General features: G+C 43.4%; 1 protein-coding gene across 3 annotated transcripts; it reads left to right on the top strand.

The window, feature by feature from the left end:
• The first annotated feature begins 297 nt into the window (after positions 1–297).
• AP1S3 (adaptor related protein complex 1 subunit sigma 3) lies at positions 298–24,550 on the top strand. 3 transcript variants are annotated; one of them, XM_075761006.1, is made up of 5 exons: positions 298–2,617; positions 20,851–21,029; positions 22,084–22,192; positions 22,934–23,071; positions 24,066–24,550. In XM_075761006.1, exons 1-5 carry the CDS (start codon positions 2,609–2,611, stop codon positions 24,099–24,101), a joined length of 471 nt encoding a protein of 156 aa, XP_075617121.1. In that variant the 5' UTR covers positions 298–2,608; the 3' UTR covers positions 24,102–24,550. The 3 variants fall into 3 exon arrangements, with proteins under 3 accessions (XP_075617121.1, XP_075617122.1, XP_075617123.1); XM_075761007.1 differs by lacking the exon at positions 298–2,617 and adding an exon at positions 7,421–7,862; XM_075761008.1 differs by lacking the exon at positions 298–2,617 and adding an exon at positions 14,652–18,921.
• The last annotated feature ends 1,686 nt before the right edge of the window (positions 24,551–26,236 follow it).

The raw sequence follows: 26,236 nt of genomic DNA, 5'->3' as shown, positions 1-26,236 counted from the left end.
CACTCTATCCTACGTCCTGCTTGCCAGCTTGTATAGACCTTTCTGGTTCATCTGGTTGCCTTTCAGAGGTCTGCAGAGGTTTGTTCTTACAATGTAGAGTATCAGAGGATTGACCCCTTCCCTGAGATCCCTTGGACCTGTCAGAGGTATTAGAGAAATACTAATTTATGCTGGATGGGACGAGCAGTGTCTACAGTATGATATATACAGAGAACACAGGAGGTGGTTACGCTTGTCTTGTGATACCTTCTCACAGAGAAAGGATAGGGACAAGCTGGGAGGTTTCCTTACTCGTCACGGTTACTCACAGCCTTCACAGGCTCAAATACAGCACTGGCTGGCTTTGTAACACTTGGAATGCCAGAACATTGGCCTGTTAACATGCGGTGTAGCTCACTGCTCCCTAGGGTATTCAGGAGCAATAGGAGGACTCTGAAAGGGGTTTACAAACTCTTTCCACCTCTGAAGGGCAGCTGAGTAGCTTATGCGGTATATAATACTGTAACTTTTTTTTTTTTAACAAGACATCTCATTTGATCAGCTTAAACTTCTCACTTTTCCCAAGGCAAAATACCCTGTTCTCTACTTCCAACAAAAACTGACTGGAAATGATCAAGCTGTTACTGGTCTGTAGTCAGAAAAGCCTGTTTAGACATCTGCATAGACCATCTTATAGAATGTTTTAAATCAGGCTTATGAACTCTAGATTAGTTAAGTTTGAAAATGTTTGAGAACTGCAAATGGTGTCCTTATAGTAAAAGCACTAAAATGCATGTATTGGTTTTCTAAATGAGAATGCATAGTTGATCGCTTCTCACATTCCTTACGTCGCAAACTTCATTTAAGTTTCAGATAAGTTGTGTGGGAGGTCTTAGCAATGAGAGTTTTGGTGTGTTGTTGAGTTTACTCATTGGAGAGGTTTAGAATACGCTAGATTCAGGAAAGGGACAGATTTTTATGTTGATCAGAGTTACTGCTACGTACTTCAGAAGGAAAGCTCTCTAAGGCTTTTTGCCTTTGTAGATGAAGTCCTCAGTTCTGAATCACCTGGCTAACAATGAAATACCATGATCAAACTGTACAGAAAATGATGAATTTCTGCCAGCTTAACATTTAAAAACCAAGTTTGACATCAACTAACCATCTTTCAGTGGGTTGCAACATGGCCTTTGAAGGCTGCTTCTGCTCTCTCATGGGTGTAAGGCAAGCATTCTCAACTATCTCTTAAGTGACTGCTACCAAATGATCCTGCAAAGCTTTTTGCCCCTTTGGAGGAAGTAAGGGCATGGTCTCTAGGTAGCTATATGTGGTCTACTAAACTCTATTAATATGTAAAAGCTAATAGTTGAACAGATTCAAAGATGGCGTTATTGGGTTTATCACTTAGGCAATGGAAGAAAGTATGAAAATCATATCAGTAATAAAATCTATACAATTTATTTTTCATAAAATTAAACATAAATATTTTATCAAATAATAAAGTGAAATATATGGGGTCATTACAAACTTTGCTTTCCGCTTCTATAGCATGAGTCTTGCCCCCCTGCAATGTACAGTCAGCTCAGAGTTGCTGTAACTAATTGCCCTCCAACTCACTTGTGTACTCAGGGTCTCTTACCAGTTTTGCTTTGTAATTTGTGCCCACACAGAGGAGTTGAATCATATTCTTTGACTTACTCTAGATGTGTTACACTAATTTGGGTGGGATTGACTGGCTTGTCTGCAGAATATTTGGTACATTCATTCCTAAATTGCTTTTTGTCACAAAGATAACATGGGTTGCCTTACGTCTAGCTGTTATAACTGAATTGCTAAGTAAGTCCTGTCAATTTTGTTTACAAAGGCCCTGGTGTGCTAAGAATCATGCTTTCTGAGAGACAGCAGAGGCTGAGGTATCTCTTACCATTTATCCAGCTCAAAACAAAGATAAATTTACATAACAGGTTGACTGTAAGATTTTCCATTTGTATTTTTATACGTGGTCTTTCCATTTTTCCTCTGAAACACTTTATATTGCCCTGTTCTTCAGGCTTGCAATAACAAATCTTAGAGGTGCATGCTTTTGTTTTTCTCCCCTTTACCTTGCTTATAGTGAAGGACACAGAATAGGATTTAATTTGTTCCTAGCTTTGCTACTATAGCTGTCTTTTAAATACAGAAGATCCTACGACCCTCACTATCTATACTGATTTTTCTTTCTGAAGCCTGGTTTCCTTATGGTTTCAGCTGCTCTCAAAATCTAGATGCATATATCTGTCAAAACTCTTTTCAGTTTTCATGAACTGAAGTGCACCCATGTAGCTGATCAACAGTGGGCACTGCTTGCTAATATTCCTTGATGTTGCTGCTGCTAAGCCATAGCTATTTTTCTGTTCTATTACTGTCCTTTGTCTTTTCTCTGTTCTCATTCATTTCTCCTTCTTTCTCTCTTAGTTTATGGCTCCTTCTCCAGGTTTCCTCCGCATCAGTGTGTCCATGTTGGAGTTCAGCTCCTTGAGACAGGTGGTAGCGGCTCTTGAAGCACTGCTGAACTGCTTGCGTGAGCCTCCAGATCTGTAAGAGTGAGCTGGTTTTGCAGTGGCTAAATTAAGGATGACAGAGGCAGCAGATGTGGAAGGTGAGTGTCTTTTAGGAAACATCACATTATCTCATCCTCAGGTACAAGACCCTATTCCATTAAGCACCTATAGCAATGCAGCCATAACTTGTTCTTCTTTTGCTACAGCCTTTGCAGGTTGGAAAAGAATACTGTAAAAGCCACTACCTCTTGCAACCCTGATTGTGTGGTATTCCAGCTAAGTGGTGGACACCAGAGATTTTAATCTTGGTGATTGGTAGGAAAGGTCTGGGATCAACAGGACTGTCAGTAGTACGTAGAGGTTTTGGAGAATGTTAGGGTGAAATCTGTAAGGGTAAAGAAATGTTGCATGTGTCTAAATGTGGTGTCTGTGGGACACTCAATTTAAACCTTGATCTCATAGGCATTTTCTAAAAGAGGGAAACAAGGCTTTAAGTTGTGTTCATTGCAGTCCTTTTATGGAGAAGAAATGCTGGGAACATAAGCATGCTTACAGGCAATGAGGGATGGTTTAGTCCTCCTACTGCAAAACAGAAGTTCTTTTGTTTTACCATGTGAATATACCAACTGAGCACTCGGCTGTCTCAGAGCATGGTCTGACTATGCTTAGATTTTACAGCCAGGATGGAGAGGAAAAACATGAAATAAACTGAGGGAGGGTGGAAAGGGCAAAGAGCTGACTGGCAGTGTAGTAGAAGCGTGCAGAACCTTGATTTTAAGGGGTCATGTGGAAGGACACTGTGGATCTAATAGCTGTTAATCCAGCTGAACACAAGAGGGCTACAATAACACAGTTTCTCTTGATAGAGGGAGAATTCTGGATGCAGCCTTATCAATGTCTGTCTACCTTTTGGCCTGCTCTTAGTTTTATACAGCTGGGAAATGAAATAAAATGCTACTTGACACCCTTTAAGTACTTGTGTACACCTATCACTTCAGTACAGGCTATAAGGATTTGAGACTGCTATTTTTAACACTTTTCTAGTACTTTAAACTGCTTAAATGCTGGGACTGTTTGCCGAACATGCTATTGCTGCTGCTAAGGTACTAAAATCTGTGGCACAGATATATAATTGGATATGTTCTCTAGTGATATGAATGCTTTGTTCTGCATTTAAATTGTGAAGAATCCAGATTGTGTGAGCAAATAAGGAAAATGGAACATATGAAAAGCAGTGGAAAATTGTCTGGAAAAACACAACCCCCTGCCTAGTAACCAAGAGCAAGTGTTAGATTGCTTCTCTATTGATCCAAAGTGCAATTAAAAGCTACCTCCTACAGCTGAATTTAGATTGGGCTTTTAAAGTTTTCTCTTTCCCCTACGGACCTAGTATCAAGTGGAAAAAAACCTGCACAGCAGGTCTCCTTATAAAATCACCAAGTGGAGTGTGCATCAGCCTGAACTCCTTGGTTTGTGCAGGGCTACTACCTGAAGTAGTGCGTGGCTCTGTGTGCCTCACAGCAGCTCAGTTCGGGTGCTGGCTAGAATCAGTGTAAACGGCCAGTGTTCTGCTTTATTTGTTGTGGTACTCGATGTCAGTAAAAAGGCTTTGTTCAGCAATTAAAAGCTGGGATTTTTTCAGAAGGAAATTTTTTGCAGGTTTTTTTAGAAGGAAGTGAGAATGTTATATTTTGTTCTCTCCCTGCTGTTCTTTAGACAGTGGTTTGTGTCTCTTAATTGGAGCTGTCAGGATTTGTTTGTTTCCCTGGAAATGTACGTGAATATGGCTTCCTAATCAATTGTAAATCATTATGAATGTATAGCTTTACTTATATGGATTAGCTTCTGCAGTCCATAAAGCCTGTAGAGATTAGGAGGGCCTAAAATAAAGCTTATTGAAGGTTTAGGACTCCATCAGTTCATGGCATCTGACATTTTAGCAATGACTTCTTTTCAAATAAATAATGTCCAAGTTCACCAAAACTTATACCTAGGAGCTAGAGAAGCTCTTACCAGCAGCTGTAGGCACACAAGGCTCACTGAAGCCACTGTAACTCTCCGTGTGAACATTTTCTACTTCTGAATGTGATACGCTGCTAGAAGAGTGGAATATAAGCAAAGAGGGTGCAATATCCAGTAGCAGTAAAAAGCTGCTTGCCTCACTTAAAAGTCTTTTCAAAGGGCATTCAAGAAAGGAACATGAGCATTTTCCTCCAGGCAGAGACAAAAGCCAAAAGAGAAGGGTCTGAAAGCCTTTTGCAGCCCTTTTTCAGTTAAAGAAATAAATTTGCATTACTTTGCAAGCTTTTGTGTTCAGATTGATTAACTGGGCCTGAGGAAAGGACCCAGAGAATTCCATGATATGGCATTTTTCTGGTATGAGATCACCCTGCCAGTTCACCTGGCACAACTGTGTGCCACAGCTGCCTCCCCCTGCTCCCATTGCTGCATCACACTGATAACCATCAGTAGTGCCCACCTGAGAAGTCTGAGCTATCTTCTTTATCAGAACATTATGCAGGCACACAGTGCTAGTGGGGAGAGGTGGGGAGGGGAGAATTCCAAGCCCTTACCACTTCTAGTTAGCCAGTCATTGAGTACAGCCTGGCTTTCTGTGCTGGAAAGCGTCTAATTTAGGCATGATCCTATATCTGCAGCCGTGTTTCTGTAGGGCAGCAAAATTCTTCTTTCTGCTAACATGCAAGATTGGCCACTGCTGCTAATGTGCATTGTATGCCTGATGTGTTTGCTGCTGCTGGGTTTTTTTCTGATGTACTTGCAAAAACATAAAAGCAGCAGGCTAGTTCTCTTGAGTTCATGGGCCTATTAGGTAATGCCTTTGCATAGAAAAGTAAGATTATTGGGAAAGGGTTGTTAAGCAAAAAATATTATTGTCCAGCACTGGAGTAAATTGCATAGCTAGGTGAAATGCAGGCTGGTGAACAGTGTTGTTTCAGGCCTGCTGAATTTTTTTTTTTTTGGGGGGGGGGGAGAGGGGGATGATGGGTGGGGGAGTGAGAGAAATGTTCATCCCTTAATTTGGAATTCATTTTGGAGATGAAAGTGTTGATGTCCCACATCTGTAGTACAACTGCATGGTGGTGCCACATTTTTGCACGTTAGGCAAATCCAGTTCCGAGTGTACACAGAGACATGGCTTTCCCAGTGCTGCAGTGGTATCTGTGGACACTCCCTGTTCAGCAACAGAGAGGAGCATTTGGGGTTTAAGTGCAGAGCCAGCTCTCTGTTGTCCTGCAAGGGCCAGCAAGTAGAGCTGGGGGCTGCATGGGACAGGGGCACGACTGTGGTTGTGGGGAAGCCAGTGGTTTACCTCCTGGGGAGGGCAGCAGGGGTACGGTTGCACTGTGTGTGGGCTGTTTACTCATCCCAGCTGTCTTTCAGAGAATCTAGCAAAAGGGTTTGGTCTACTTTAACAGATGCTGATAGCAGTAAGCATGTATTTGGCAGGCTCACTGAAGGCAAGACGGTACCACCACAGCAAAACTAGGAAGGCCAGCGCTGTCTGGCAGCGTGGCACCACAGCAGTGCGGTAAAGGGCAAGCGTGTCCGTGGGGTCTGTAGATAGTGCTGCCTTGTGGGCCTGCGATGTGTGCTCAGGAAGTGACAGGGGCCAGAGGCAAGCGAGCAGATGAAGTATCAGTGAGATCTGTAGGCAGCTGGGACTTGCACTTCTTGTGTTGTGTACTCCAGAAGTGAAACCAGAGCGCTCAGCAGCAGGCAGCATCACAGCACATGTCGTGCTGCTGGGCAGGGCGGGGTTGGAATGTACAGAAACCAGAGCAGAGCAAGCAGCAGTGGAGGGCCGTATGACCAGCGTGTCTATATAGACCAAATCGAAGCTAACGGAGGGCAGAGAGGAGCAGGGTCATGCTTGCTTAGAGAAATGTGGAAATTACCTCTACACTGTTAAATGAGTATAAGGAGCACACCCCTGCATATGCTCTCTGCTCTTGCAAACAAGCATTTCCAACTGGGACTGGATTTCAGCCCAGTTACCCTCTCAGCAATGCACGCACAATTGCTTTTGCCTGAGGAACCTCTTCCCCTTTGCTGAACCAGAGGCTGAAGAGGGGTTCCACAGGTGTCAGCTATTGACACCACCATGTCCCCTGGAGTCCATGAGCTCCTTTAGATTTCCCATTCTCGCTGAAGACTCAGATGCATCTAGCACTGTGCTGAGAGCAGGGCATGGCTCTGCCTGGAGCAGATGGGAACAACATCCTGAATCCAGACACACCACACCTGGGACAAGATGCATGCTGTGTGCTGGGGAACATCTCTCCTTTAGACTACAAACATGGGACTTAAACATCCTAACTCTTATTTTATGCTCTTTTGGTAGTTTGCATCTGGATCGCACTCCTGGTAAGAGGTTGAGAAGCCTTAGGCCTGGATTTAGAGCTTTCAATTTGAGTGCTGAGTCTGTGGATGTTGTGCATTCTTTTGGCACCGGTTGCTTAACAGCAAATCCCTGCCAGAGGTTACAGGGATTTGCTGATCTACCAGCAGACCTGCTTATGCCTTGCTTGCTCATCCAGCTCTGTCAAAAAGCACAGGTTAGCAAAGCCCAACCATTTAAGGTATTTAAACTATCTGAGTTTCATTCCGATGGAGATGGGCTGCTGAGCAATCAGCCTGTAGCTCTACCAGAGTGTCTTCAGGGCACAAGTGCTCGGAAGAGCAGAAGTTGGAGCCAGGGCAGGACCTGAAGCGCACTTTTATTAAACTCAGGTTTCGCTGTGGCGAGAGAGGCGCCCTTTGAGCGGCTAACGCGGGTACGGGCCGACAGCCGGGGTCGCCCCGTGTGCGGACAGGGTCCCCGCAGCCCCCGCCTGCCGAGCTGCCTCGCTTCCCAGGAGCGAGTGGCCTGCGGGGAGCCGTGCCGCGGGGGGCGCCGGGCGCACAGCTGTACCCTCTCTGTCCAAAAGCTGCCCTCTTGCTCACGCTCTGCTTCTCCCAGGAGCGCGGCCGGGAAGCGGTGGCACACAGCCGCCCTCGGCCGTCTCTCACACCACCGGCCGGGGCGAGCCCGACGCCGCAGGGTCCCGGAGAAGAGCGGGCAGCCCGCTCCGCCGCACGTACTCCGTGCCGGTGCCTCGGGCCGCTCGCCGATGCCCACCCGCCCCGCGGCGGCCCTGTTCCCTACCGGGAGCCCCGGCGGGGAGGAGGCGCCCGGGGAGTTCCCGTTCGGGGCATTGTGGGAAGGCGCGATGCGGCCGGGGCCTCACCTGGCGCGGGGCGGGGAGGGAGGCAGGGCAGGAGGGAGGCGGCCGGCAGCCAGCCGGGCCGGGCCGGCTCCCAGCCTGCCGCCGCCGCACCATGGTAAGTGGGCCGGGGCTACCGGACTTCGCCGGGGCCGGGCGGGAGAAGCCGCCCTCTGCCCCGCCGCAGCCGCCGCCTTCGCCCACCCGGTGCCGCGGCCGGGCCGGCGGCGGAGTCCCCCTCGACGGGCGCGTTCTCTGGGCTTTCCTTTGCCGGGGCTGGCTGGAGGCAGGGCGGAGCTGAGCTGCCCCGGGTCCCCTTAGACCCGCGGGGGCCGGGTTCCTCCGCCCGGGGCCGAGACCCGGGGCTTGGCTCCCCCGCCGGGGCCGGCCCGGACCTTGGTTTCCCGAGAGCCTAAAGCAAACAGAAATGTTTGTGCGCTGCCTGAAAAAACAAAGTCCCCGTGGAGGTGGGCTCAGACCTGGAACCGCTCTGCCATCTGCATACCCCTGTCCTGGCGTGCCTGGGGAGAGGGCAGATCCCGAAACGGTGCGCCAGCGGCTCGTTCGTGTTTGGAAAAAAGAAACGTGGGGCTTTATTTTAAATCAATCTGCTGGAATAATCCAAGTTGCTTTTAAAGAGAGGTAAAACGTGTTCTTTAGAAGATGCATGCCAGTCTGCCTGCTAGGGCTGTGCCGGCTCAGCCGAGTAGAAATGCTGTTTCCAAGTGGGTTTGAACAAGGCTTGCACCTGTTTTGAGGAAATGAAAGTAACATTCTTTTCCTTTCTGTCTTTTGACCCTTGGGGTGAGCTCGGGTCACAGTGACAGCCTTTTGTAGCCAAACAGGAAAACAGCGCTGTTATGGAGAGAGGTTTATAAAGTCTTCCTGTAACTTGAGGACCTGAAGTTCAAGTTGGCTCCAGTGCCTGGAGAAGGATCCAGTGTGGTTTCATGTGGATCTGTGTCTCTTGGCTGGCTCTGGTGTCAAAGCAGAGTGGTTTTGGGCAGTGGGATTTTGTGTGACAGGAGCTGTGGGAAGAGCTTTTCCCCGCCTGCATTCCCTGGTGCCGGGTAAGCGGAGAGCTTGGGCAGCAGCCCTGCCTCCAGCTCGGGTGCTTCTCCCTGGGCTCATGGGGGGTGTAGGGACTTAGTCGTTTGCAGCTCTGCCTTTCCATCAGGTAATGTCTCTGCGAGAGCGTATGGGTCTGGTTCTGTTCCTTGTACGTTGTGTATTGGCAACCAGTCTATGTGTGCGACGTGGGTAGAGGTGGCAGCCGTGGCTGGTTTTAGCTTGGAAGGGGGCAGCAGCCCTTCAGGCGAAAGGACAGACAGGCAGGATCATGGGAGGGAAGGAGGGAGGCAGGCCCTTTGACTCTCCATTGCTGTGCTTGGTGGTGGTTTGCTGGGATCAGAAAAGGTTGCCGTGGTTATTCCTTTTTGTTAAGCGTGATGACCAACATCCTCAGAATAATGGCTAGATTTTCCCCAAGGAGGACTGTGGGCTCTCAAGCAGTAGGAAGGTCGGTGATGCCTCTTAATTGAGAAACCATCTCGCTGCTTGATAATTCAGACTTGGGGCAGGTTCTGTGAGCATGCCGTGAGCTGCTGTCTTGCACAGTTTGCCTGTTGTGTGCATCTGCAATATCAGTTACTGGCAGTGCAGCTGAACAGAAGTGTCTCAGCTCCTTCATCAGAGGCCAAGTTTTGTTGTTTGTCTCTATCCTCAAAGACAGAGCTATGTTGTTTCTTTTCAGTGGTTTAGCCAGAATGCTAAATATGTGTTAGTTTACTGTATTTAGAAAGGTGTACCTGTGATTACATTTGCAAACAGAATACACATGGTAATGAACTTACAGATGGCGATGCAGTCTCCACACCTTAAGTCCTCATATAAATATAACCTCTCTGGTTACACCCTGAGACAGCCCTACATAGCCACTTCCCTCGGGTAAAGCTTGTGTAAACAACTGGAGTTCCTATTTTGCCCTTGAAGGTCAGTAAATATGGGAGCTGATTTCAGGGAAGCTGGTCTCAGAACTCTCCCTGATGCACGCGCTTCACAAATGCCAGTTTTCAAAGCACTCACAGTGGTCCCAGGGGAGCGCTGCTTACAGTAGTGCTGCTTATTGACAATTTGGAGACTGTCTGCTGTATTGATGGTTATAATTTTATAAGGTGAGTGTGCGTTCTTACAATTAATAATTTTTTTTCCTTTTCTGAGGTCATAGTACAAATGCTTGCTGGCATTGTTATATTAACTAGTGCTGTCAGCCTTACCCCATCCTCTGGTTGTAGAACAGTGCTGATGAAAGGGTGCTTTTGTCAGGGTACTTTCTTGCTTACAATTCCTCTGTCATCAAGTCTCTATGAAAGGGCTGTTACGCTGGGTTACATGTCAAGAAATAAGGGTTACTGGGTTACAAACCAAGAATAAGCCTTATTGAGGCTCACAAGTGAAAAACTTTCAACCGGTCATCGAAACTCTCCGTAGATTGGCTCCTCTGGTTTGGAGTGACGTAGTTGTACGTGCCACATTTATTCTGTGTTTTGAGATCTGAATGGAAGGTACTTGTCCAAATGGTACATGTCTTAGCAAGAGGGTTGTTTCAATTGTTTGCTCTGTTGCAGATTTCCAGGGAAGTTTTAGGAAAGAGTCTGTTTAGCAAGCTAACTTCACATACTGCTGAAAAAGACAGGTTTTCTGCCCGGCTGCTACATTGTGACATGTTAGGGAAAGACTTTTATAAAAAGAGAATAAATTCTGCTCCATGACAGACATGGGTGCAGCAGAGAAATGTGTCCTGAAGGACTGCTGTCTCAACAAAGCTGAAGAGCGAGAAGAGAGCAGAGAGAAAATGGTTAGTTTCCTCAAGGACACGTGTCGCTGTAGTCGTTCATGCCTGTAAGTGTTTCAACACCTTGATCCTACTGCCACCACAGTGTTACTGGTACTGCTTTCCTGACAGTGACCCTGCTTGCTTAGCCTTGAGTGCAGAATTGGTGGCTGCATAGTAAAGGGCCTGCTCCCCTCCTACCTGTGCTGCTCATCAGTACAGTGAGAAAAATTAGTACTTCTGGACATGATCTGAAACCCTGGAGAAAGATCAAAAGAATCCCATTGAGCACAAGAGCTCTAAAAATGTACTTGGCCTGAATAGAAAAGGAGTTGGCAAGCAATGTTTGCACTTAGGAAGACATTTGATCCTAGTTTCTGATCCAGAAGCTTGGGTGGAAGTATTAGTTGAAGTGACTGCAGCTGCTGACACCTGCCTGGTGTTTGGAAATGAACTCTCAGCTATTCTCAATATTGACCTCACCAACAGGCTCAATGGCCTTATTGTTAAAATAGACATAGATCTTAAAATGATGATTTCAATGCTGCACAGAATTTACTATCTACAGTTTGAAGAACAACTGCTTTTTTCCACTCTGTGATACAGCTGTGTGTTGGCCTAGCAAAGGCAATGAACTTTCCCTCTAGGCATTTACCTCTGAAAGACAAGAAGGGCAGCAGATTAGAGTAGATGAGGGAAGGAGAGAAAATTACAAATAAATTATTCTTGTTTGAGGCAGCAGTCCACATGAGAAAAAAAGTCTTCCATGTGGTATTTCTTTGTTTATTTATCTTGTAGTGAACTATTAGTGTGGGAGTAGATAATGATAATGGAATGGCATCCTTTTTAGAAGATACTGAGTAGATAGACTTTTCAGCTTGGAAAGAGATGACTACAGGGAAAGTGATAGAAATGCATGAATGATATAAAGAATGATTGCTGCAGGAAGAGTCAGGGTACATCCTGTGAAGTTTTTAGGCAGTAAATGTAAAGAAAATAAAAGGGGATGCTTTTTTCATGCAGCGTAGATGAATGTGTTTTATCCACTGCCAAGGGTGCTGTGGGTGTTCTAGTAGTTAGGCAGTTCATAGAAGGTGGGTCCGCAGGTGGTTTGTCTGGATCCAGTTTCTGGCCCTAAATCCTTAACCTGATGATTCTTGGAGGCAGGACTACCAGAATGATTTTACACATGCCTTGTTACTTATACTCTGTCCTTCTGGAAGCTGCTTAGATCGGAGTACTGTTCAGGGGTGATCCATAATCTGGTATCCAGTTACATTCAGTTGGACTTTTGAATACCATTTTGTGGGATTTGATAGAAAAAATGTTTTTTAGGGTTCTTCTCAGGAAGTCTGTAATCTCTGACTGTTGATGTGATCCTCTTCCAGTTTTGGATGTTCACTCTCGGAATACTCGCAATCATTACAGAGTGTCGCTGCTATACTAGAGACTGCTCTGGACCGGCTGGCTGTGCAGTAATTGCGATGCACACTTTACTGTATCTGGGTAATAAGCTCATTTCCGGAAAGCAAAAGAAATGTTACGATAGATCATCTGCTGATTCTTAAGTAATATTTTTTTTTTAATATATTTTCACTCACACATAAGGAATTGTAGGCATGTCTCACAGCCAGGAATTACTAGGATGTGGAGCACCTGGAGGACTTTGGAAAAAGCCATGGCATCTGGGGTAGGCAAATGCAGGGAGAGGGCTAGGGGGTAATTGCCAGCTGGGGCTTATGAGGGGGCAAGAAAATACTGCCAAGCATGTGGACCATGTGAAATGTTTGCTGCTTTTCTGTATCTTTAATAACTTCAAAATCCCATGCTTTATAAACCATCCCATAGACCTTCTGCCTTCTGGAAGGTATCAGTTATGTGCAAGAGCAGCAAAGGGACAAAACGATGAAAGTACTGAGGAAACTGGTGGGTCAGGGAGAACAGGTAGAGCTGCTCCCCCCCCAAAGTACTTGCAAGATTTGTGTTTCAGCGTATACCTCAGGCATTTATGTGAGCCAGTTGTAGTGATGCCTAAATTAAAACTGTACTGCTCCTGGAAAAAGAATTCTTTCTGTATCACATATGCACAGCTACTAATTACCATCCCTGCCCATTCATTTCCCTACTGTCCTATTCCTACACGCTGTCATCTGCATTTACGTGGCTGCTTTGGGTGTATGTTTTCTCCAGTGGCTACCCCGGGCCTTTGCATTTTTGTAGATGTTGCAGTTTAGAGAGGTGCAAGATCCAGTCATGCAAATGATGTTTCATTTGTGAGCAGGAATGTAGCATGCAGAATCACAGGGGTAGGATGGGAAAATAAAATTTACATTTGTGTGTTTGAAGACAAGTGTGACGTGCCTTTCTGGCCAGACACGTCTTTCTGGCCTCATGTGCCCTGGATTTACGTTTCTCAGTATCACAGACTTGACCCCAGGTACTTTATGCACCAGTCTCTCTTTCCTTCTCTAACTTGCTGAATTTGTGTAGGATGTCCATCCGCTGTCCTCTGTTCAGACCTGAGAAGAAAGGGTGTTAACATCCCTCTTCACCAGTCAGTAAATTCCTGTTGCTCCATTTTCATTCTGGAGGCTAAATTTTGGGCAAACATAAAATGTTTTGTGAGTTCCTGTGCTCCAGCCCTTCCTTCCGCAAACAGTGGTTGCTTCTTTCATGTTTAGGTTATTAAGTCCATGTTGGTTTTTTGCCTTAATGAAAAAGCACCATTTTAAAAAGGAAAATTGAGAATTTATGTATTGAAAATGCCTAAATTAAAGGCTTCAGTGTTTCAAAAAAATGACTCCCGCGCTCTTTCAAAGTCACACACAAATGTGATCCTAACTCACGTGTATCTTTGGTCCTCCCAGAGCTCAGGTTTTCTGTGAGTGTCTTTGTTGGGAGCAGGAGGACAGGGTGTGAGGCTGTCCTCACCTGCAGTGTTCCTGCCCCACCAGGCACGGCCGTCCCGGGCTGAAGCACTACCTGTCAGTTGGCTGAGGAGCCCGGGAAACTTGTCACTTCTGGTGTGCCCGCCCTGTCCCAGGGCAAAGCTTTTTAACTTTGGTCCTTGAAAGGTCAGAGGCAAGGGAAGGGCACTGCAGTAACTTTGTGTAGCTGGGCTTTGCAAATACCTGATAAGATGAACTGGAAATGAAAATAAAAGAGGCTGCACCTTTTGCCAGAGTCCATTGGGCTGGATTGTAGCTCTGTTTCTTCACAGGCGTTCAAGGAACAGACTGGGAAAATGGCTTCTTGTGACTGTGAAGTACACAGGGGCTATAGTGGATTAGGGGTAGCTCTTGGCAGCTTGTTCAGCCTTTCCCCTCCTTACAGTAACCTAATGAAGATTTCCACCGCCTCCCAAAAACGTATAAACAAATAGAAACGCCTCTGAGAGCCCAGCCCAGGAGGCAGAAGGGATGTGATTACATAGTTAATAATTGTTCTGAATGTCTTCAAATTGTGCTGCTTTCTGTAAGGTCAGCCAGCTAGCATCCCTGCAACTGTCTGTCCCTGGAGCCGAGACTGAAGGTGTGAGTGCCGTGTCTCTGGTTCACGCGGCTGTAGTGCGGTCACCGGCCTGTTGCACACTGCAGAGTTCAAGGCAGGCTTTTTGCTTATAAGGTTCTTGCTTCTTGCCTAGAAACTGTAGTTAATTCCACTTGCAGGAATAAAAAAGCACTGATTTAAGAAAACTGAGAATAATTATTTTCTGTAAATGGATGTTGTAGCTCCTAAGATGTAGATGCAGGCAATCTTGGAAAGCTGTGCTGTCTCTCCTCTCCAGAGAGGTGCCGGAAGCCTGACTTTGCTGTTGGTGGGACGCCCGGCAGCCTGGGAGGAGGAGGCACAAGCCTGCCTGTGCTGTAGGGAGGATGCTGTTGAAAGAATGCTGCCGGTTTATGAGAAATGAGCCGAGGTCAGGAGGACTAGACCTGCTAGAGGCAGTGATAAGCAGGAGCAGAGCCCGAGGGAGCTTGGGGGGCACTTGTGGCTTCCCTGAGCTGCTTTCTGCTCCTTAGGTAGGGATCAGAAGTGAGGACCTTCAAGAAGCTTTTGGTTCAGAACTTATAGTTTTATTTAACTCAAGTGAGGCTATCAAGAAGGTTGTTGGCTGGATCAATACTATATGGTGTAAATATCATTTAATTGCTAGTATGCTGGTCAATTTAAAATCTTCAGTAATAAGATATGGGTGACTTCTGCATCATGAAAAGCATAAAATCAATGTGTAACTATAGTCACATGTGCCTGTAATGATCTGGCACAGCTTTTATTGCATGGACTTTGGATGTATTGTTTAGGGGAAATTGTTCAGAAATGTTCCTAATGGAGATTAAGTGATAAAGAATTCTGTGCCATTTAGGCAGTAATATGCTACTTCAGTATTTTTGTGTTGCTTTTTTTTAAAAATAATTTTCTTTTTTCTCATTTGCTTACAACATAGAGACTAAATATATGGTTTAAATTTTAAAGCTGAGATTCTACAGTATTTAACAAACATATCTGTCAGCTTCTGTGCTGCTGTGAATAAACATTTTAGTAACAGACTAAACAAGTAAGGAAATGAATATTTTTAATAAAGTGGCCTGTTTTGGATTTTGCAAAATTGCTTTAAAAGTCCCTAAAACCCCAGAGTGTCTGTATTAAAGGACAGTAGCCAGATGGGGACTTCGTGCAGCAGCACAATACCAAAATACCTCTACTTCAGTATGTTGTTATTCTGTCTCTTCCTGATGTGGCTAGATTGTTAGGTCAATATTTGTCTGTTCAGTATGTCTTATCTCACCTTAAACATCTGGCATCCCAAAATATCTGTGTGTTCACAGTGTAAAAAGTAAAAACTAATTAAAAAAAAAAATCTGGACAGCTGTCTATGTTGGGAAATTCTTTCATATCAGAGGAAAGAATGAAAAACAGTAAAAGATAAACAGAATATGAACTCAACTAGACTAAAATAGTGTCAGAAGATCAAGTAGACTTCAAGGGAGTCAGAATAAGTTAAAAGAGAACTTTATGATAAAAATTTGCTTCCTCTTCACCGGGTACAGCCAGTCAGTCTGGTTTTCCCCAGGTTTCTGTCAGCAGCTGTTGTCATGTCAGCAGCCAAAGGTGTGGCGCTTTTTCCATCCCATTTCCCTTTTTATGTGGTCTGTGAGTTTTTTGTTCTTAGCATGTCATATATTGCCTGTTGCCCTACTGGCAGCAGCAGGCTTAAACAGAAAGTTTTTAAGGAAAATATAAGAGTTTCTGAGTTCTGCCGAGCTGTCTGGTTTAGGACAGTACTTCCTAATTTGGGCATTTTAGTTGACTTGTGAATTTCAGGATTCTTTCTGGTTTATACAGGTGACTTTGATTTGGGAGTGCTCTTAACTGAATTTGAAAGGTTGCAGCTGAAGCAGAGTCTAAACCCAGTGCTGCCTAGCCCGGCAAATCCTTGCCCAAACCGAGCACCCGGGAAGGAGAAGGATGCTTGCTTTTCGCACTCTTCCGGTCTCCTCTTCTGCCTTCCCTCCCCTTAGGCTCGTTGGAGTCCCCTGGTTTCCCTGTCCTCCTCTCCCACCGAGTGACCTGGAGGAGCCAGATGCCACAGAACAGGTTTGAAACCAGTCGGCAAATGTTATGCAGGTTGAATTACAGGAGGAGGAGAAGCATTTCTAGTGCAGGTTCTTCTCACGGGGGGGGGGGGGGGGGTGAATTAGAGCCTTGCCTCATTGACCCCTGGCATTGACCTTGCAGGAAGAAGCATGGCATCTTTTACATCTTTCTGTCATTGGACAGAAATGACCCTGGCAGTCAGGAAAGCCGCTTTGTCATCCTGGGTGGTCATCTTTATTTGATGTCCCTACAGGTAGTTTGTTCTGTATGTTTGTAGTCTGTCCTGCAGGCAGTTGTACTAAATGTTGCAGTACAGGTTAGGTTAAGTTTTAAAACCTCTGTAAAAGCTACAGATGATCCAAGTTTGAAACCAGTGAGCCAGCTGTAAAGTGTTTGATCAGTCTGGAGTGTGAAACGGCCAAATACTGGGGAAGGCTGCACCGAAGGGGACCTCCAGTCTCAGCTGGGAATGGTCCAGGAGACAAGCTTGGGTGAGCTGCTTATCGGATCATGACAGCCCATTAGCAAGAGGAGGGAAAGGTCTCCCAAGGAAGGTGGAAAAAAATCACAATGTGTGTTAGTCTTACATATTTCACTTACATTTGCTGTTTATGAACATGTAAACCCTCTGTATTTTGCATTTTTGATGTCTGTTTACTCTTAAATTATTTCATATCAAAGCCTACCATTTTTTGTAGCTCTGAAACTCAGGGTGTTGATTGTTATCCTGATACAGTTTAGTAGATCTCAGTAAAACAGAAGGGCCTGTAACTTTCCAAGCTGCTATGTAACTTTCAGCTGCAATTGATTCAGAGATGCATGGGAAGGGGATAGAGTTCAGATTTAGAAATCTGGTTTAAATGTTTGGTTTTTAAAAAACCCCTATTTTTCCAACTAGAAAATAATGGTCTACAAATACAAAATGCAGTCATTTAGGTTACTTACTGATGTTTATGGACATCATTTTGCACAGTGCTGTAGGTGGTTGCGTCTGATTCAGTAAAGCAAGTTAATAAAATTACACTCAGCTCCCAGACCAAAGCTTGTCTCCTACAGACTCCGCATGCGAAGGCAGGCGATGCTGTCCTAGGAACTGCACTCCTCATCCTGACCCACTCAGGCTTGGACATAAAAATTCCCTCTGGCGTCGCCCCTGGGTCTGGTGATCATTAGTCACAGCCAGCACGCCCTAGATGGTACGAAAGGAAACCGAGCACCCTGCTTCAAAGGTATTTTGCTTGAAGCAAGTCCTTTGCCTTTCTTTTCCTCTGGAATTAGAATTTTTAAAGATGAGAAAAATATTGCAGGATAATCTACCTCTCTTTGTAGTTTGGCTGCTGAAAGCCAACCAAAGATTCCTTAATCAACATCCATCTTGTCATTAGCAGTATGGGAAAGCAAATATGCTTTCACAGTCAAGGAGCAAAGAGCAGATGAGTTTTGGATTTGTGTTTGTGCAGTACTTCAACATTTCCAGGTTTATTGATGCATCAAAATCTTTCCAGTGAACGGTAATGAACAGAGCTATGAGAGTGAGGAATGTGTTGTATCATGTCAGTGTGTCTGAGCAGAGCAACGCTGAACTGAATGAAACAATGTCTATAGCAATTGGAAGCTTATGCTTACAGGAATTAAGCCATTTAACCTCTTGAGAATGTAATATCATTTACTTCCTAGAGAGTTCCCCAGATTGAATGGACTTTAGAAAAAGGAAGAAGAGTCAAAAGAGAAAAAAAACCCACAGTATTTTCTCTTCTAAGTATCTGCAACTTTCTAGTATGTTGTTTTGTTACAGGAGTACCCAGCTGGCCAGTAAGATGTACCTAGGCTTGAGGATATGTGGTTTTGCTGCAGACTGTAAAATTGGAAATGGACTACAGTAGAGGCTCTTACCCATTTTCTAGCTGTATATATTTCTATAATAGTAAAATTGCCTTATGATGTATGCAGTTGTATTCTGCATATGAAATAGTGTGGGATGGGAGACCCAAAAGATAGGATTTTTGAAGCTTGTGTATAAATCTTGATGCCTTTGAGAGTGTTAATGGATATTTTCTGATTCCAAAGAATGTTGCCTCTACTCATGAAAGTGCTGGTGAAACATCAACTGCATTTACATAAGAAACAGTGGAGTTTTCAAAGCAATTTTAAATGGAGAGCAGCTCACTTTCCCATGGGTGAAGCATAACATACTGAAGTAAACTAATGAGCAGAAAATAGTAATAATATTTACAGTAATTCCCTGGCTTGTTGATATTTAACCTTTTAGAGGCATAAGGTTGCTGTCCTGGAGATATACGAATTACTCGCAGACACACAGATTTAAGGTCCTTTGGGTCCAACAGCTGAACTTAAACCAAAATACCTGTTCGTTATCTGCCCCTATTGAAGCACTGCAGGCAAATATATTTCTTCCTGAGGATGTCTCAGACAGCACAATCTTGTCATGCTGAACATGCTGTCAGGTTTTGGTAGGGATTCATTGCCTTAATTCCCTGCCTTTTCAATTGAATCTGATCATCATCTCCTATCTGATTCACCATATTTTTAGAAATTTGTTTATCAAATAGCTGCTACCTGTGCCTGATTGCTTTAAAATGGACACCTGCTGCTCTTATCTGCAGAACCTACCTCTGCTTTTCGAAATGCATTCATTGTTACAAAGGCTTTGGAGTTAATGTGCTGTGCAGCAAGTAAAAGAGTCTTTCATTCATCCAGCTCCTCTCAGTGGAGAAGTGTATGGACAGTAAGTACTGTCCCTTCATCTACTGGGAAGAGGGATAACCTTGACAGCTGGAATATTACCGTGTCAAAACCCAGTCGGTAATATGAACAGAGAAAGGCAAGAGCATGGTGCTTTGATCTTCAGGCCATGTGTACTGCCAGCAGCATAATTGTTTTTATTTAGCAAGCTCATCTGGAGAGTATTACAGGACTCAACACAAGGCACCTACAAAATCCTTGTAATTTTATCAAGCACATCAGACTAATGATGGCAAGAGCCATGTTTCCAGCAGTAGAGCCTGCCACAGGCAGATATGAATAAAACAGTCTACCTTTCCCTAAAACCATCCCCCATTTGAAGTCTTTCTCAATATGTTCAGAACTCTTATCTCTGGGTTACTCAACAACTGTGTGACTTAATAGCTAGAAAATGGGTCTGAATTATGAATGAATGCTTTGTTTAACATCCAGTAGCTTTTTTTTCTTTTCTTTTACATAGAAGCTTCTCTGGTGCACTTCTCTGCTTGGACTTCACCAGAGTGTAGGATTTTGTCTTTACAGAAGTCTGCATTGCAGCCTGGATAGTAATTGTGAACATTAACTTTAATCTTCACTGGGGAGATAAAGTGATGGGCAAGTGTGGACTGAGAAGCTGTAGGGAGGGGTAAGATTAGGCTAATGGGAATGGGGATGTGGCAAGGGAGTTTGCAAGGCTTGGGAGCAACTGAGGAAAATGAGGGTCCTTGTCTCTTTGCACAGGCAGGTAGGAGCATGCCTGTCATCATGCACATGGCTGTGACTACAGTTAGACATCCTTCCTGCAAGTCCCTGGCCTCCAAGCATTGGTACTGGTGGGAAAAGCGATGGGGTTGTCTGTCAGGAACTCGGACGTTCGCATTGTCTTCAGCCGTTGGAAGCATCTCTATCCCCGCTAGGTTTTTTCCATTTAGCAGAGGACGTCCTGTTGAGATGGATGTCATCCTCAAATAGATTTCCTGCATTCTTAAAGCCATTTCCGTGCTGTGGGTAGATGACTTACTGTACTGCTTAAAGACTTAGTATGGTCAGTTATTTTAATCTGCTAATAAAGGTATTTGTGTAAATGTGAATGGATACTTTTCTCCCAAAGGGCCACTGGCATTTTAGAGCTAGCATTTCTGTACTTCAATAATACTGTTAATGCTAAGAATGAAAAAAAAAAAATCATGGGTCAAACCACGTAAAATTATGATTGGCTTTAAAATTGAAATTTTAGAACAGTGTACATATCGTGCTTTATTTAACGGAATATCCTCAGTCACTGAGTGAGGTCTGTCCTTTGTCATCGCAGTCATCTGTATTTCATAATCTGGTGATTGCTTTAGTAAAACTAGTCAAGCTCCTTTTCCAAAGTAGTTGGTTTCTTCTGCTCTTTATAGCCTCTTCTAGGAACATGCTGCTTTGTGACCCGAAATAGCACAATACCAGAATTGTTAGTGATATATTTCTAGTCCTGTGCCATGCTCTGCATTGTCGATCTCCCTAGCCCCGTTGTATGTAAGTCTCTATTCCCTTCACTAAGGTGTCTAATCTTGCTGGAGGAGGGGCTGGAGCCCTCTTCTCACCACTGCGCAGCGCTGATGCTCTTCCCGTTCCCCAGGGAAGTGGCAGAGTAGGAAGCAAAGCTGCACGAGGTAAGGGAGGCGTGTGGGAGAGGATGCAAAGGGGATGCTGTGGGAAGAGGTCCCACGGGGGGGGGGGGGGGGAGAGCTGCCGGTGGAAGAAGCAGGAGAGGGGAGGGATCTCTGCCCCCACGCTCAGCCTGCCCAGACCTCACTGACGCCACGTCCAAACGTCATGCCAGGGCTAGAGATGCCTCTGCTGAGATCTCACAGATTTCCGGTGTCAGACAGAGGAATGCTTTTCTCTGGCCGTGGCCCCGGCATTAACCGTGTTCCTTTGTTTACTCTAGATACACTTTATACTGCTGTTCAGTCGGCAGGGGAAATTGAGGCTTCAGAAATGGTATACGACGCTACCTGATAAAGAGAAGAAAAAGATAATTCGAGAAATTGTTCAGATTATTTTGTCTCGCAATCAAAAAACATGTAGTTTTGTTGACTGGAAAGACCTCAAGCTTGTTTACAAAAGGTGTGAGTAATTTTATGAGAATATATAATTATTATTCATATAAATAACATGTGCTAGAAGAGGAAAAATAAAGGCTCGCTTTAAGAAAAACACCAAACAAAACCCTAAATGCTAGACTAAGCTAGTAGGAGCCTGCCATTGGCAATCTAACAGTGTCTAACAGCAGCGTCCCTGGATAAATCGGCAGGGTAAATTGTGGCATGAAAAATACTTGTACAATCTGTCAAATGAGAAAAATGGGAGTAACCTAGTAAGTATCAGTGGCTGAAAATCTGTTAGAAGGCTTTAGGCTTCGCCGCTCCTTCTAATTCCCCAAGGTAGCCTGCTGAGACGTGTGCTGGGCTTTATCAGGCTCTTCAGGAGGTTGCAGGAACTGTTCTGAGGCACTTTCAACTTCTTGTCAAATTTTGTCTTTGAAATATTCATTGCTCCAGAAAGTGTTAATTCTCATTTCCTTTTCCAAACAAATCACTGGTCCCCAGCTACAGGGTGCTTAGCATTAACTGCTTGTTATTTCTTATAAAGTCGAAGTAGATCGTTACTCCCATCTTGGGGTGATTTAAACATAAAGTTTTGGTGCAAGTAAATTAGGAAGATTGTTTGGTCTAAGCAGTTTCATGCTTTCTGGCTCTGTGTAAAACACGGTCAGTCATTTGATAGCCAGCAGGCTTGCTGAGATGTAACTCCTTCCACCTTTATTGTTGCATTTATTTTTTAATAAAGAGCAGTAACTCATTCTACAGTTTAATTAACCCTGCTTACTCTAGTGCTATTGCAGCAGGCAAGACCTTTAAAGTACTATTGATTTACTGTCTGTTTGATTAAGACCACTGTTGGAGGTATCCCACTTTGCCAAGGGTGGAGTTTGTTTTTCTAATTAAATTAATAATTTGTTTAAATTATCTGATCTTTTTAAGTGTTCTCTGGCACACTATGAGAATGAAAGAAAATGATTATTTTTAAGGACAAGATAGACATTAACTGTCATTTGCATAACTTCTAAGATATAAGCAGAGCACTGTTCACGCTCATTTTTTTGCCTTTGTTTCCCTAGGTACGCTAGTTTGTATTTCTGTTGTGCAATAGAAGACCAGGATAATGAGCTCCTGACACTAGAGGTCGTTCATCGATACGTAGAGCTTCTGGACAGATACTTTGGAAACGTAGGTTTTTTACTTTCTCTCATGAATTGTGTTCCTGGCTGTCTGATAAACAAACAGTTCTCTGTAGCTGGCTTGCTTCACATTTCCATCTGCACTACTTGCCCCACAGACTCTCTCAAGCCAGAGTGAAATTCATTATTAGAATATTTTATAAAATAGTACTGAAACTACCGTAAGATTTTTTTTGTCCATCCTTTTTACCTCCAAAAATAATCTTGACACTTTGCATATCTTTCTCAGATTTCAAGGGGAAAGCTTGAGGAAAATTGCTTAAACCCCCCTGGATGACAGTTCTGTAATTTTCCATCTTGAACACCTTCAGATATACTGGTTTTCTTTGTTTCATAATATTGTGTAAGAATTAAGGACATAGGAAAAAGATAAAGTGGGGTTTTTTTTAAAGAAAATACCTGAAGAAGGCCCAAATAAGTCTGTTGGTAAGTCTTTAAAGACTGAGACCCACTTTTTCTATGAATATTTTTGAAATTGTCCCCACTACCTTAATTCATCTGTTATTTAAATCACTGTGCCATGACTCACATTTGTACCTCCTCAAAACAAAAAAGCAGTTGGTGATTGTAAGGTCACTAGGACAGGGAATTTGTCTTGCTCTGTGAAACTGCGTGAACGTATGTAACCCATATTACAAATGCTACGTTTGATCATCTTAACTTTTGGCCCAGTAGTCCTTATAATGCTGTAAAAGTCATTTAAATGTTGGGTGTCCTTTTGTTCTGGCAGGTGTGTGAGCTGGATATTATCTTTAATTTTGAAAAAGCTTATTTTATTCTTGATGAGTTTATAATTGGTGGAGAAGTACAAGAAACTTCAAAGAGGTCTGCAGTGAAAGCCATAGAAGACTCTGACATGTTGCAGGAGGTAAGGCAGAGGAAGACAAAAGGCAAACACCACATCTTCCTACATCTTCCTTGTTTGACAGGAGTTTAAAATACAGCTAAGCACTTCTGGTACTTAAATATCCAAATGTGTCTTAAGTTCAGTTTTGATAGGTACAACAGTGCAGTTAAGGTAGCAGTTACATCAGCTTTCAATTCAATCCTCTTGCATCTTGTGGAATCATCTGGAGGCTCTTTATATACTGCTATTGCTCTCCTGCAGTTTTAAGTGCTAGAGTTTCTCAGATATTATATTAAGAAACAGTTTAAGACATATCTACGATATTTATATAATGTAAGAACATAGTCTAAGATTATATTTTATGTATACATGTGTATATATAAATACAGAAAAATCTGTTGTTTCACAAATACATTGGAAATGGGTGACCTACTATTAACATTTAAAATTGGAGAGAGTCTGTGCTGGCAAACTCCACTTTCATCCATGAACACCTGTGTAGTTTTTCTGCAGGGCACAGACATGTAACCTTTATTCAGAACCCTGCAGGAATTCTCTTCTGTAACTTGTACTGCTGAGCCAGGAATGGCAAAACCAGTTGAATGTGGTGGATTTAGTTCATTTTTTTCCTAGGTAGCGAAGGATCTATCCTCACGCTGAAGGAAACGGCACACTGGTAGGACTGGCTAGGGGCACACTATGCGAGTTGAACAGTTTTTGAGTGGTGTGGCATTTGCAGATGAAACTAGGCCAGCTATGTACAAAGGGCAGCTAGACACGATGAGTTTAGCCACAACCATGGTATGTCACGATTTGAAGATGGGATTCTAAAAGGCTGTTAAAGGTTTTTAAAGCAGAGTTATTTCTACACTTCAATTAATCTGATCTAATTCCATGCCAAATTCAACTGTCTTCGAAGAGGACAAGAGGGTTTATTTGAATATTACTGTACCACTCCATAATGTATTAATTGTATCTTTCTTTCCTTTTTTTTTTTAATTTTCTTTTCCTCCAGACAGTGGAAGAGTACATGAACAAGCCTGCATTTTAATGTTAAAACTACCTGGAGAGGAACTGCTGTATGCACCTGTAAAATGCACTTCCTGAAATTGCTTACCAATGTGCCAGATCCTGAGAGAAATACCAAAAACCAGTAACTAAAGGAGTTTGTTTGTATAATGGTGAAGATGAAGGTCAGCTAATGTAGCACGGGGTTTAACAATTCTGTACTTGCATTACTCTGCGTATGAGTTTCTCAGAATTGTTATTACCCTTGATCTAGTTTCTCTTCTCCTTGGTGGACTAAACACTTGTTTTGTATCATATCTTTTAGCTACGGGTTTTGTCATCATAAAATGTCACTCTGACAGTACTTTGAAGAGGTATTTTTACTAGTTTTGGTCCACTGCTGACCGTATGACTCTACTTTTGTACAAATGTCCATTCTTTTGAATGTAATGATTATTCTGCTCTAATAATAATGTTTTTCTAAAAGCCAAATTGTTGTGGGCCCTGATTTCACAAGTTTGTTTTAAAAAGATTAACCCATCTATTAGAAGAAGAAATATACTTCTTTTTGGACCAGCCCCTTTCTTTCACTATCTTCCTTCTATTTGCTGCTCTAGTCTGCTAATAATTCTGCTCCAACTGCTACTAGAGTGCACTCCACACCTCCATTTAATCTGGAAGACTGTGCTGACTCGAGGTAGGCTTCTCCCAGGCTTCATGAGTCCTCCTTGCTCCTGCATGTGGATGGCCTCTTTCAGTCTTTCTCCTGTTTTCCTATCCCCTTCATAGATCCCCTGGACTTGGACAAAGGCTGCAACCTTTGAAAGTGTGCAACTTGAGAGCAGGAGATATCCTGAAGAGAAGAACTTAGTCTTTGGGATTTTAGTGTGAAGATCATCTTGTCTATGTTTTGACTCTGTATATACACAGTCACCAATAACCATGTTTCCCAGTAGAGTTTTCCAGTCCCCCATGCACACACCTATTGGGATGATCAGCTTTCTAGTAGTTGAACATGGCCCATTTTTGTGAAGGTTGGACAATTTAATCAGCCTTTTATAACTTTGCAAGCTGTACAAAGGGAAGAAGGCTAAAATAGGAGAGAGGAGAAGAATCAGCTGGGCTGAGCGTCTTCCTGTGTTATAAAAACACTGTAGCTGTGTGTGAGGAGCCAGGTGTGTTAACTTGCCTGTCTTTCTGTCAGTGCAATTTGAACTCTATAAACTGTTTGAACTGACTTCCTTTGAGAGATTAGTTCCTCCTTTAACAGAATTCAAAGCTCAGAGAAACTCTATCTTAGCCCATAACTCATAGCTAGGTGTTTTGTCTCTGTCAAATTCATGAAATTATCCTATACAAAAATCAGGTAAGTTATCAGACAAATATGTGAGAATGATCTGAGTATTGATTCACATTTCTCTTCGACGTATATTTTCTTTGATTTCTGGGGTGTACAGTCAGTATTTTCCTTCAGGGATTTTTCTAAAGATTTTTCTAATCTTTGAATGCACTGCATGCTTATTCTAATTTTTTCACTGCTCCTTCCTTCGCAGTCTGTTTGTATCTTCCTGGGGAGAGGTTTTGGGGTTGTTTTTTTTGAAGGGTGGGAGCACTTTGACACAACATGACAACTTTGCTAATTGTCAACCCACTTTTCTGCCTGTGTTATCTAGTCTGTTAGTAAAACTGTGACAAGCTGGTTCATAGTGTCATGCTGCTCTTCTTATAATTACTTTATCCATCTGTTTTCTCTGTATTGATGTCAAAGGCATACTTTCAGCATTGAAAAAATAGTGAAATTGCTGAAGGGCTTTTAATAGCTCTGAAGACATTCAATTTAATAGTAAATTAATGAAATTTTATGAGTCGTATATTATTTTCTCATGGTTTGAAATGAAGTTTTTTCAAGTAGAGTGTTTAATTGATTAAGAAGCCACTTCAGAATGTGTAAAGAGGCTCTTTCCGCTCTTTACTTTTGTAAGTGACTTCTATTCAGTGAAATCATGAGTAGTTTCATTTGCTTTTACTCTTTTTTGGAGCCATGCTGTGATTCTCTGACTCTTATAACTGTCATGTTGCTTGAATTCTGGAGTATATCAAAATAGGAGTTCCAAAAAGAAAGTTTCTTGGTATGAATAAGGATATCATAAGCCTTTCTTTTCATTCATTCTAAGAAGA

Source organism: Balearica regulorum, chromosome 9 (assembly GCF_011004875.1).
Source record: "Balearica regulorum gibbericeps isolate bBalReg1 chromosome 9, bBalReg1.pri, whole genome shotgun sequence".
NCBI classification, from domain to species: Eukaryota; Metazoa; Chordata; class Aves; order Gruiformes; family Gruidae; genus Balearica; species Balearica regulorum.
This window is presented reverse-complemented; position numbering and strand designations above follow the sequence as displayed.

Excerpts from the sequence above, each read along its gene's own strand:
- AP1S3 (XM_075761008.1), top strand. The coding sequence starts at position 18,853 with ATGTGCTGTGCAGCAAGTAAAAGAGTCTTTCATTCATCCAGCTCCTCT. Across the intron at positions 18,922-20,850 it reads AGTGGAGAAGTGTATGGACA|ATACACTTTATACTGCTGTT; the intron begins GTAAGTACTGTC and ends TGTTTACTCTAG. Across the intron at positions 23,072-24,065 it reads ACTCTGACATGTTGCAGGAG|ACAGTGGAAGAGTACATGAA; the intron begins GTAAGGCAGAGG and ends CTTTTCCTCCAG.